Here is a 12,574-nt window from a genome sequence, read left to right as displayed (position 1 = left end):
ATAAAGTTTCTTTAAGTGTTGAAGCCTATAATTATTTTTTAGGTACCGTAATGTTTTATGCGCTGGGGAGGTTAAAATTGTATTAGTTCGATAAGTGAGTAATAAAATTGCTTTGGATTAGCTTTAGAACAGTTTTGGTCAACTACTAAAAAGTTGTTGGGAAGGAGTGATCTTCCTGGCGTCAGCACTACCTGACTACTCACCATAGAACAGTGAGCATTGTGTTGCGCTAACCATACCAGCGTAGCCTCCACACTAGCTATCAAAACTTTTCCAAAAACATGTGTTTCTCGGCAATCGAGTGTGGCAAGAACTCAGCGATAGACATGTGTTTCGCCCATGAGGCTGGGCTCATCAGTACCGCATCACTAGTTCTTGCCACATAGTTCTCAACCGCTGCCGAGAAATACTTAAAATATGTCAAAAAAATATTTTTTTAATTTAAAAAATATCTGGCCACACTTTTTCTTCACTTGTCAGATCTGCAGCCGATTCTCTACTTTTGCGAATCTGTAATTTTGGTACTTAGCTCAGGCTGTTGAAATATCACACCATTTCCTTGGAGAAGGGATTATCAAAACCGCCGCATGGGTAAGCGGCAAACATCGTTTTTAGCGTCACTGATCTTTAAACTATCCCAAATATAAGTTCTTCGTTTCCACAGAAAATTGCTTGCCTTGGTTTTGCTACCAAGAAAGTTTGTTACCTTAAAGCGCGCAAGAATCTCTCAAGCGCAATGGTCTTGAGATGATTTTGGAAGAATTCAGCTTCACAAGTAAACAAACTTTTGTTTGGGTTATTTGAAAAACTTATGTCATGTCGGCTTTATTATTTTCAAATCAACAATACAAAAACCACATCTCCATTTAGTTTCTGGCAGTTCTTTTATCAAAGTCAAGGCTGCCCACAGTTTACTAAATCCGCTTGCTGACACCAGCAAAGTTCCAGAGGAATTGCGAGTGCAGTAAGATGTTAGTTCATAGTCCTCTGCGACTCCGCCCTGCAAGTTCATTGTGTATAAATGCTTCATCAGATGACAGAAAACCGAAAAAAAGTACATATATATATTATAAAGTTACCATACCAATCCATGCGTAGTAAGAAGTGCCGAATAAATCGCTTTCTCGACCTCGATTTGTCCTGCTGCCGCTCCTTGACTTACCATTATTCTGCAACAATATATTAACACATGCACTTGAATGCGGCAGTAGTTCTTTACCTTTTTGGCACCACCTTGAAACCACCAACCAGTTCTCGCACCCCCTCTTAGAATGGTTACAACTAAATCGATTTAAGTATAGAACAGCAAGAAATATTTTGTGTCACTTTGTGAGACAACATGGCAGAACAAACATATATATATTTCAACAACTTCAGAAATTCCTTTTCAAGTAAAACGAGGGTGATGGGAAATAACATGCTTTTCTTTAAGACAAGCTAACTGTATTTAAAAGGCAGTGGGCTAGTAGCCTATATCGCAAGACACACAATGCACGACATTAATCTACTTACATTTTAAATGCTACTTCACATTTTAATCCATGCAATTTTTTCTTCTGCCACAATTTTTTCAGAACAAACTGTAATCGATCCGTTTCCATAAAAATGATCTTTTTAAGTCACTATTTGAAAATCTAGTACGCTACAATGAGCGTTTATCCATCGCTATACTATTCATTTAACTAGCTTTATTCCTGAAATAAACATTTGTATTACACATCTTGGATACAGTTAGTAACAGTAAGTTTGTCTACTCTTGATGAACACAAACTGTATCCGTATGACTAGTTTTTCCACCAATCCAAGAAAAACCTAATCAAAGTAAAATACATAATTTTACGACGGAAATAAATTGCACAAAACCCGTAAAATTTAAACCATCATCAGCTTTTCAAACCCTTTTCAATTCTAAGGGGACTACGGTAATGTAACATCTGCAACGTACGTACTCAGCGACATGGTGTAATTTAATCATCATCATCATTTTGTTCCTTCCTCGTATGGAGGGTTGGATACAATGCGGCATTGTTCTCGACCAATGGTGTAATTTAAACCAAGCTATAATACATTATTGACATAACTGGCAACAAAAAACTTTGCATTTTCTGGAGATTAATAATTAAACACACGCTTTAATGTCAGTAAACGTCGGATTATTTAATCACGTTGCTTATCATTATATACACTTTATATACTTACACCTTATATACTTTATCATTATATACATTTTATACTTATCATAGTATACTATATAATGTGTAAAGTAGGCTACACATTATCATCTGGAACTGTTTGCCCCGATACCTCAGTTGGTTAGCGCGTGATTTCGTGAACGAAGAAGCTTTAAGATCAAGCGGCGCTGGTTCGCCTCTTGGGGTGTGCGCTAGAACAACGCATTCTAAGGACTACTCTCCATTCAGTGGCACCTAATGGATGGAATAATTCCCCTGGAACAACACTTCAACAATCGGAAAATTTCACTGTTAATCTCGGTAACCGGTCCTGCGTCAAAAGCCTCTACAGGTATGCGAAACTACCAGAATGCTTCACACTATTTTTAAATATAAAAATCTTTCTATAAAATTGGATTGACTATGTACCACACCTACACGGCAATATGGTACATTTGAATCTACGCATCAAGTTTAGCTGAAGTGAATATAATCAATACCTTCTTTTAAATTCAATGAATCAAGATTTTTTTCAAACATCCCACTCGTCAAATCTAATTTTACGCATATAACGAAGGGCTTAGAAGCGTCACGAAAATGCAATATAGGAACTTGGGTCTTAAGTGTAGTTTTTGATAACTCGTACGTGTATAATCCCTTGCTAATTTTCTTTTTATCAACATCACAAAATGCCAAAACTTTTCTTCGGTTAGTTTCACTGATATCTCTGTAAAATTTTCGTCCTTGTTTCCCAGCGTTCCAGATGGTAAACGATGGCCATTTTGACAGTACATGCTTTTCTACTTCTTTTATTCTTATATCCCAAATAGTATTTTCATTAACAGAAAATGTGGCAGCATCGGGATGGTAGCGGTAAACCAATAACGGCTTATCAATTCGATAAAGATTGCCATTTAATTTCAAGAACTTGAGAAAAAATAAATAATCTTCTGGTACGCCTTTTCCACCCTCATGAAAACCTCCAACAGAATCAAACACTGATCTATGACAAAACCATGTCGGCATAACTATTGTGGGACCGTGCGAAGTGTATACTTGAGTATACAGCTGTGATGGCGTTAAGTGATTGATCCAACGTGTGTATCGGAGTGTTGATCCAGGAGGTTCCCGTTTTACCTTAAAAACAGTTGCGCAATCAAAAAACGCAACTCACGTGTGTGTGTTTGAAAGCAAATGACACAATCTGTTTCAAATAAAACGTAGTCTTATATATGTATTTGTATATATACAAGGACAAGAATAGAGCTCAACATGTCTGCAAGTGTGCAATAATTGGTATCAAATAATATAACATTAAACAGTGGTGAAACTAAGGCAATGATAAAATGATTAGATGGCATTTTAAATATTCTTGTAATCTATAGTACACACACAAACTATGTAAACACCACAACACAATTACTTACAATGTTACAAAGTATTTATGCCAACTGCAGCTCCATCAACAAAACAACAATTTTTCTTTTAATGTTAAGTTTGTCTGCCATAGCAAAATGCACGCTGCTTACAACCAAGAGTTAGGGACAGTGGAATACTACTTCCACCATCCCAACCAAGAGTCTAATCTAAAGTTAAATGGGAAGACATTGATGATGTCCTTGTTTAATACCTTGCATCATTATATACCTGAGAACCAATCAAAGTATTTTTTGGCAATGTCAAAGCTGTTTGAAGTTGCACATCAACTCGATCTGTAGCCATTACATCATCAGCATCTAGAAAACATAGGTATTGCCCACTACTCCTTTTTACTGCTTCGTTCTTTGCATATCCACAACCTATATAAATAAGGTCAATTTATATAGGCTTCTGTTGGACTACATGCAACACTATGTTAAACAATAAGGCCAAAGCCAGTTCTTGTTTTTGGTACTGGTGCCAGGAAAATATTCTCTTCTAAGCAATAGGTATTTGTGCCAGGGTTGAGAAAAACCCGTTTTTCTTAAAAAAGCCCAACCCACATGTTTTTTTTGGGTTTTATTTACAAAAGATGCAAAAAAGGTAGATTCATGCTTATTTCACCTCAAATACTACTTTTTACCAATGAAGTGCCTCTCCCTCACAGTACATGCTGGCATAACTCAATAAAATAATGCACTAGGGCAGTGCTCTTCAACCGGGTATATTATATGCCCAAATGTATACCAGATCAAAACTAAGGTATACAGCTGGAGAAGGGTATACGAAGGGTATCCAGCTTAGATCTGTGATAGTGGAAGTCACAACAGAGACAGCAATTGGCATATTTGTAAACTTTTAACCGAACCTACTGGTGTGCGGTTATTACTCGCCAACCGGCTTTGCGCTTTTGAAACAGATACGCTCATTTTGGATGCGTGTGCCGTGTGGTTCGTATTTGACTTTGGGATTGTTGCGTCATTAATGCGCAAGTACGGGCTTGTGATGAAATGACCTCCTCTTCTAAAAAACTTATTCGGCACTCAAAGGTACGGTGGCTATCGCGAGGGAAAGTTCTTTCCCGTGTGTTTGAACTTCGCGAACAATTAGGGGCATTTTACACTGAACACGGAGACCCAAGGGCTTCCAAGTTTCGTGACATAATCTGGATTGCAAAATTGGCATACTTGGCGTCGATTTTTGATTGTTTGAACCAAGTGAATATCAGTCTTCAAGGGAGAGGGGGTGATATATTTCGGTCAACTAGCAAGATCAATGCGCTGAAGATGAAAATTGCACTCTGGAAAGAAAATGCTTTGTCGAGGAACTTCATTGACTTTCCTGTATTAAGTCAATACATGAAAGAGTCTAGCTGGGAGTTTGAGGACGTTTCTACTGAAGATAACTTGTCTGCCCTTATTGTTGGTCATCTGAAATTACTTGCCGACAATTTGACTACGTATTTTCCTGAAGATAACGACCAATGTCTGGAAGCAAACTCGTGGAATATCCAACCATTTAATGAAGAACCAACTGAGGATGAGGAATTATTGGAACTACGGGCTGATTTAAATCAAAAATACTCATTCCGAGAAGTGGATTACACAGAATGTTGGGTATCTCTTCTTCAATTTCCCAAATACAAAAATCTCGCCCAAAAAGCCATTGATGTCTTGGTGCAGATGCCTACCACTTATTTGTGTGAAGAAGGGTTTTCCAGTCTTGTTGAGATCATGTCAAACAAACGAAACTCGATACTTGACATTGATTCTTTAATGCGGGAGGAATACAGAAAGAGCTAACACCACGTTATGTCCAACTTGCCGAAACAATGCAACAACAAGCTAGCCATTATATCTTCAATTTTGACGTTTTTTGCACTTTTGCATGCGTAGTTTCTTGTGCCCGGTTCAAGACTACTATAATCACTTTAACAAACAATTAATTAATTATTAGTTTTTTTTACTTCTTGTGCACAATTAAACATTGCTATTTGTGAGGTATACGAAGTTATTAAAAATTGAAAAAAGGTGTACCACGGACAAAAAGGTTGAAGAGCACTGCACTAAGGTTGTTTAAGTCGGAATGGCCCGTTTCGGTGAGTCCGATTCGGTGAGTTCCCTATTCGGTGAGAGCCCTATTCAGTGATTTTTTTTTAAATTATTGAGTACCGTAGCCTAATTATCACTGCCGTTATAGGGTTAGGGGTTAGGCTTAGGGGCAAGGGTGACAGGTTAGGGTCTTATTTCAACGTTTAGCGATGTTAAAACGATGTAAACGCGGAAATGATAATTAGGCTAGATGGTAACCGATAATTTTCAAAAAACAATTCAAAAAAGTCACCAAATAGGGCTCTCACCGAATAGTAGCAGACCCGGTTTAAGTATGAGGCCTTCTTGCATAAATGAGTTTTAGTGTAGTACAAAGTGGCATTACTTGATGTTTGTGTACAGAAATATCCACTGTGTTTTCAATTTAACCTTGGAAATTTCCTTTACAATCACATCCTTAAGTCCTAATTTGAAGCTTGTTTTAAGTACATTGTAGTACTTTGGTACATTTTTTCAATTTTCTGATAAAAATGGGACAAATATGAAGGTCTGGGTTTTTTATGGGTTTTTTAAGTGGGTTTTTTGAAAAAAAACACCCGGGGTTTTTTTGGGTCGGGTAAAATACCGACAACCCTAATTTGTGCAGTCTGTTGCTTGCTTGTATGTTCACATTAAAATATCGAATTGCCTAAGCAATATATAAATGTACTTTTAAGCAATATTTTACATGGGTACAATGCAAGCACAATATTTTTCATGAGGGTAATACACTAATACAGTACCACTGTTTGCATAAAGCATTAAAAAACAACTGTTTGTTTGTTTATCTTTATCCTGCATTGCGGGAAAGCGGACTTGAGCGCTATGCATCGGTGTACGCCTTCCGACATACACCTGACCCACGCTGCAGCCGACGGCAATGTCTGTTTCCGGTTGTCTACTCTACTTATGACTTAAATTTGGTACTACCCATTACTCGAAATCGATCACTAGGTAGAGGCAATTATCGTTAAGTTTCTTGCCCAGAGAAACAACAGCAAGTGCGGGTGGCTGGAGTCGAACATGCAGGCTCTTGACTGCGAGCCCAACGCGCTAACCACTCGGCCACGGCTGACTACCGGTACCTGTTGACTAAGTCACAAAGGCAGTTTCATTAACTCAGGCAAACATCATAGTTGCCACAAAATATGCATGACTCTACAATGATTATACATTTACAACCTCACTACAAAACCATGTAATTATACACAAAATTTGGAATAACAATAGCCTAGTCACATGCAATGTAAAACTAGATATGGTAAGCAAGCATTGTTAGCAACTTTTTACTTTACAAATTCATTGATTCGGTGTAAAAGTGATAGGCTAGAATTTGTTTGATTTATGTTCGTACCTTTGGGAAGTTTTAATGTTGAGTTATTGTCAGTGCATACAATAACATTCACATTCCGTTTGCTAAGCTGTGGTTTACACAAATCAATCTTTTTCATTGACTCATCAGTAGAAGCATCATCAAATATGCATAATTCCATATTGCCACAATAGGTTTGCTCCTGAACTGAGTGCAAACATTGCTCAATGTACAATTCTTCGTTATGAACAGGTAGTATAATGGATACTAAAGGAACTTGTTGCTGCATTGTAGACAAAATACTGTTCAAGTAAATAGCCTTACTAGACTAGTTTTATTACACCTACTCCCCTTATGGCTATTGCAATAAACAACAGGTTAGGTGATTTGATGTTTACAGAACACAGTTTAACTAAAAACAGAAACTTCACTTCATGCAGCATGGATAGCAACAAAGGTCACTAAGTCAACATTTGAAACCTACTGTGCTAGTACTGGTATGTAGGGTTTCAATTTGAAACCCTACATACCAGTATTAGCACAGTAGGCAAATAAAAAAAAATAGTGGATTGAGATGTTTAATTTTGCATATACCAGTCCCAGGTATACAAGTCCCACCCCACCTCCCTTGGTAACTCATGACAAAGACAGGACTCAATTCAATTTTCTCTTTTGCCTTAGTTGTGTGATGTTCTAGGCGTTACCATGCAAGACAAGGCAGTGCACCAGAGTTGCCAGACCATGAAAAGGTCTTAAAACAAAAATTCAATAGACCGGGAGCCCGCGACGTCCACCCTAGGTGAAAAAGTTACCAATTTCTAATCATACAGCGATGTCCGGTGGTACGTGGGTACTCATAATCTGGAAGTCTGCCGGGCCGCCGGTGGTGGGTGTGGAAATGGGGGGCATTTTTCATGGCCCAAAAAATGCGCTAGGTCAGCTGAAAAAACTACCGCTTGAAACTTAGTTGGTTGTAAAGTAAATTGTTTCTAGATGATTGTCTGGTATGTGACAGACATTTTCGGTGGTGGGGGGGGGCTCTGACAGACAAGTTTTATACCCCCCAAAATTTGCGCTAGGTCAGCTGAAAAAACTACCGGATAAAACCAATTGATTATTAATCTGTGGGTGTTAAGCTTCACAAAAATATATGTGACAGACAAATTTGATGGTGGGTGTCCCCTGACAGACGACCTAAAGTAGGTGACCCCCCTAACTTGAGCTAGGTCAGCTGAAATAGTTACGGGATAAAACCAATTGAAAATTAATGTGTGAGTGTTAAGCTTCACAAAAATATATGTGACAGACAAATTTGATGGTGGGTGTCCCCTGACAGACGACCTAAAGTAGGTGACCCCCCTAACTTGAGCTAGGTTAGCTGAAATAGTTACCGGATAAAACCAATTGAAAATTAATGTGTGAGTGTTAAGCTTCACAAAATTGTATGTGACAGACAAATTTGATGGTGGGTATCCCCTGACAGACGACCTGAAGTCAGCCTAGGTCACCTCCAGGTTTGCACTAGGCTAAGTCAATTGATAAGAGCTATTTGTTAGCTGTGCTTTTGAAGTATGGTATAAAAAACTAAGTAACACAACCTGTTTATCTACTTCATTTGTCCACACAAATAAAAATAGTTTCAATGCAAGGAACTATATCAAGCTTTGTTCTGCTTGGCTCACTACAATCTTAGCCAGTAAATCAACCGTTTTCTACATTTTTTTTCGTTTGAACCTTCTTCGCCACTCCAGGGGTCGAGGGGCTCTGCCTTTTACCACCCTTGAGCAGTGGCGGCGACGCAGTCTAGATGTTTGGGCAGGTGTCGAGCATAGTTTCTGCATTGACTACAAGCATCTGAAGACGTTGAATCAATTTAAAAAAGGGTTGATTTGCTGTCTGAGATATAGAGAAATCCGGTTGTCTTACTTTTAGCGAGTTTGGTGATTGGAATGTTACAGCCCTACTGCAAGCTGTTAGTTTGAAAGGGATCATTTTCTTTTGTGTCACAGCAGGCAACGACACATTACTAAAACAATTCACTCCTTAAAGCGCTTGATCATCTGACTACCCTAACCATTTAGCTATGTGATAGGCCTACTGATTTTCGAAACTCCCTACAATAGGCTACTATATGCATCACAATGATAAATAATCATGTACTTTACATTTTTTATTCCTTCAAACCGTTATTGCATGAACAAGACTTTTCAAAGAGGCAGTCAGTGACAATTCAGTTTAGGCTACGCAACAAATCAGCGAGCTAACGAGTACGGATAATTAATTATTAGTAGGCTAAGTTGAAGACTATGTTACAAAAAAAGTTAGTGAAAAGTATCATTTCGAAAAAATATTGACAGCAAATCAACGTTCTTTTTACATCAATTCAACGTCTGCAGACGCTTAATCAATGTAAAAAACGGTTGATTTGCTGTCTGGGAGTAATTAGTGTGCGTTATTACTTATTAGCCAAAACTATTATTGCAACTTCATTTGTAGTTTTGATTTACGTACTGGTAATGCTATACGTACGTACCCATAACTTTACAAGAGTTAGCAGGTGGCTACTTTATTATTTTCAAGCCAGTAATGTTTGGCCTATCACATCAAGGTTTTATTTACTCAAGTGATTTCTAGAAGTTACTCAAAAAATTGGCGAGTTTTTTTGTAACAAGCATGTGTGAAAAGCAGCAGTAACTTAACTGGGCAGACTTTAAAAGAGTGTCCGAATTTCGGAGTGATATTTTACAAACAAACAACTACCAAATGAAGGAGGGTGTCATTGATCAGTTGCCGACAATCATCGTAACTCCGCCAACCGATGAGGATGCGGCTAAGGTATAGTAACTAATACTATCACGATAAAGGATGATATTTGCTACGCGACATGGAAGCACTGAATTTTGAGATTAACTCGTATACAATTACATCGCGATTGGCAACGCAAAACTATCGATTAGTCACCAACATGTTGCTAATTTAGCTTAACGTTGACATACTTCAAACTCTTTAGGCTTACACATTTTTTTTTCAGGACAACTATGAAAGACCTGGAGAACATCAACTAAGTTATGTTTTATTTGCTGTAGCACGACTTCAGACGATGCAAAATGTAAAGTTGTGAATGAAACAATCTGGACTTCATGGAAAAACATTGCAAGCATTCGACTACAATTATCATCCGCTTGCTTTTCTGTCATCACACATAAAATCATTCAGACAAGTTCCTCTGCGCTACCCATAGGGGTCTATCATCCGTCATGTCACAAAAAGTTTACAGCAGTTAAAAGAACATTTCAACCTAAGGCAATTGCTTCATCTTCTGCTAAAGTCGCTAAAGTTGAAACAAGATGCAGAAGCTCGCTTCCTAAGTCGGACAAAATAGGTTTATTGAAAGGATCCTATATATTTTGCGGTCGTAAACGAAAGAAATACAAAAACAAAGAAGAAAATACCGTTAAGGTGTCAACAATGGATGGATGCGAATCGCTAAAGTCAAGAGCAATGTTTTCTAAAAACGAAAGGATTAAATCACTAATTCGTAGTGGTGTGGACTTAATTGCCAAAGAAGCAGAGTATCACAAGTCTTGCCGGGTTCATTTTGATGGAGAGACTTAAGTTAAACCAATCCCCAAACCACCACAAACTGGAATATTTCATCTCGCCAAACTCATAACCTTGCTTTCCTAACAATATGCGAATTTGTTGAGGAAGAGGTCGTACAAAAGCAAAGACCAATGCTATTTTCAATATTATATAATAATCTATACAAAGATGAGTATTTGACAAATGGAGGAAGTGATGATGAGCTATCATCTTACACCCCACAGAACCTTATGAGGAAAAATTCTCATAAGTTTGGTAACGCACTAATTCTTGATCATCGAAGAGGCAATTTTATTTACAGCTCACTTCTTTCCGCTGAAGAAGCAAAAGATGCTCTGATAGGTGATTATAGTGCCAAGCAAGATGATCAGATTCGAGCAGTGGCACTTCTCTTACGAGCTGAAATATTGAAGCTACCCAAAACTAAAACCCCAAATCCAACAAACATAGAGAGCTTGAAGAATATGGCCCCAAAACTTCCCGAATCATTGCAACTCTTCTATACCACACTATTATGTGGGTTGAAATCCAAATTCATTGATTCTCACACAGACACAATGGAAAGAAAAGCAGAATCAATGTCGTCAGATGCTGTGTATAACGTCAGTCGAGGTCATGTGAAGCCATGGAAGCACACAATACTTGGTTTAGGTTTAGGATCAATGACAGGTTCCAAGTTAACTTTGCAGATACTCAACAGGGAAGGTCACACAATTAACTACAATGATGTGAAAAGTTTAGAGACAGAATTTGCATACCGTACTCTGCTTTATCACCGGAAGAAAGTACTCCCGACGGTATATTGTAAACAGTCCTAGCCTTGCAACAGCCTGTGTATGAGATAACTATGATGCCAATATCAAAACCCTTGATGGCAAAGGCACACTTCATGTTACGGTTTGGCACACTTCATGGCACACTTCATTTTACGTAAATGATCACATGATCAGCTGAAACCTTCCAGATAGTTCTGAATAAGAGGTTTCTGGAAGATAAATGGAAGATTGAAAACATTTTCGTCCCTGACGCGTTAATAACGAGAAATGAAAATGATTGATTGTACAATAGTAAAGTCTTAAAATTTGATCATTGCTGCAATGCTGCGTCATAATGCCTTGTGTTGCGCTAGCGAATGTGACATAAGTTGTTTAACTCGTATTTTCTAGGTTGCAGAGTTTACGTAGCCTAACAGTTAATCTTTCTTGTATTCTACATTCTGGATAATTCTATTGATAAAATCTTGTGAATACAGTTCTCGTGATAAAAGATAGTTGACGTGAGAACAGGCAACGGAATTGTGGACGCGTATTGGTTTAGTTTTGGTGTGGGATATACTTTAAGCTGAATTACAATGAAATTCGCTGAAGCTTACATGTATTTGTCCCATGGACCATTTTTTTAAGAAAAAAATTCCATAGACCATTGCAATTGATGTCCATTATGTGAACCAATAAAATTTTTTTTGGACCACTAAACATTCCAGGTGGACCACCAGCGGCGCAAATTGTTATATTGCAAATTGGGCAGTAGCTTAGCCTACATGACCTTAAAAAGGCATCTGCCCCCCTCGCTTCGGGCGCCCCTGTCGATTCCACTGTAGATGTGCCATTGTTAATGTGAAAATTGTTTGTAGCCTACCGGTATTTTTTTTTTTTTTATAATTGACAATTTGAAGTTTGTTTTGTTTGTTGGTATATATATTATGTAGTTTTGATTGTTTGCTTGTGGACGCGCCAAGAAGAAAGTGTTTTCAAAAGGTCCATGTTTTTTGGATTTGGGAACCCCCCCTTACCCCCCTTGAAAATGTCTGGCTATACGGGCCTGCAAACTATAGGCTACTGCATTCTTTGGATATGGTGCATTTTTCTTGGAAGTGTCTTTATTTGGGGCTGAAAAATCGTTTTGGTACGGGACCTAAATTCTCCTCTAAACGGCCGTGGCCAAAGACACCATGTATGAGGTGTGCATGTGCATATCAT

General features: G+C 38.1%; 1 protein-coding gene across 1 annotated transcript; it reads right to left on the bottom strand.

Annotated features, from left to right (window-relative positions):
- Positions 1 to 313: 313 nt before the first annotated feature.
- LOC145778436 (queuosine-tRNA galactosyltransferase-like) lies at positions 314 to 7,324 on the bottom strand. Its single transcript, XM_082589914.1, has 5 exons — positions 7,035 to 7,324; positions 3,819 to 3,970; positions 1,513 to 3,308; positions 1,085 to 1,169; positions 314 to 1,000 (listed from the first exon to the last, which is right to left on the bottom strand). Exons 1-3 carry the CDS (start codon positions 7,279 to 7,281, stop codon positions 2,646 to 2,648), a joined length of 1,062 nt encoding a protein of 353 aa, XP_082446040.1. The 5' UTR covers positions 7,282 to 7,324; the 3' UTR covers positions 314 to 1,000; positions 1,085 to 1,169; positions 1,513 to 2,645.
- Positions 7,325 to 12,574: the final 5,250 nt, after the last annotated feature.

The sequence above is a fragment of the Aplidium turbinatum genome, chromosome 10 (genome assembly GCF_918807975.1).
Source record: "Aplidium turbinatum chromosome 10, kaAplTurb1.1, whole genome shotgun sequence".
NCBI classification, from domain to species: domain Eukaryota; kingdom Metazoa; phylum Chordata; class Ascidiacea; order Aplousobranchia; family Polyclinidae; genus Aplidium; species Aplidium turbinatum.
This window is presented reverse-complemented; position numbering and strand designations above follow the sequence as displayed.

What these genes read in the sequence shown, in the direction of transcription:
- LOC145778436 (XM_082589914.1), bottom strand. Translation starts at nt 7,281, where the DNA reads ATGCAGCAACAAGTTCCTTTAGTATCCATTATACTACCTGTTCATAAC. An exon ending in AACATTAAAACTTCCCAAAG is followed by an intron (nt 3,971 to 7,034) that starts GTACGAACATAA and finishes TTATTTATATAG; the next exon opens with GTTGTGGATATGCAAAGAAC. An exon ending in ATACTTTGATTGGTTCTCAG is followed by an intron (nt 3,309 to 3,818) that starts GTATATAATGAT and finishes ACTGTTTTTAAG; the next exon opens with GTAAAACGGGAACCTCCTGG.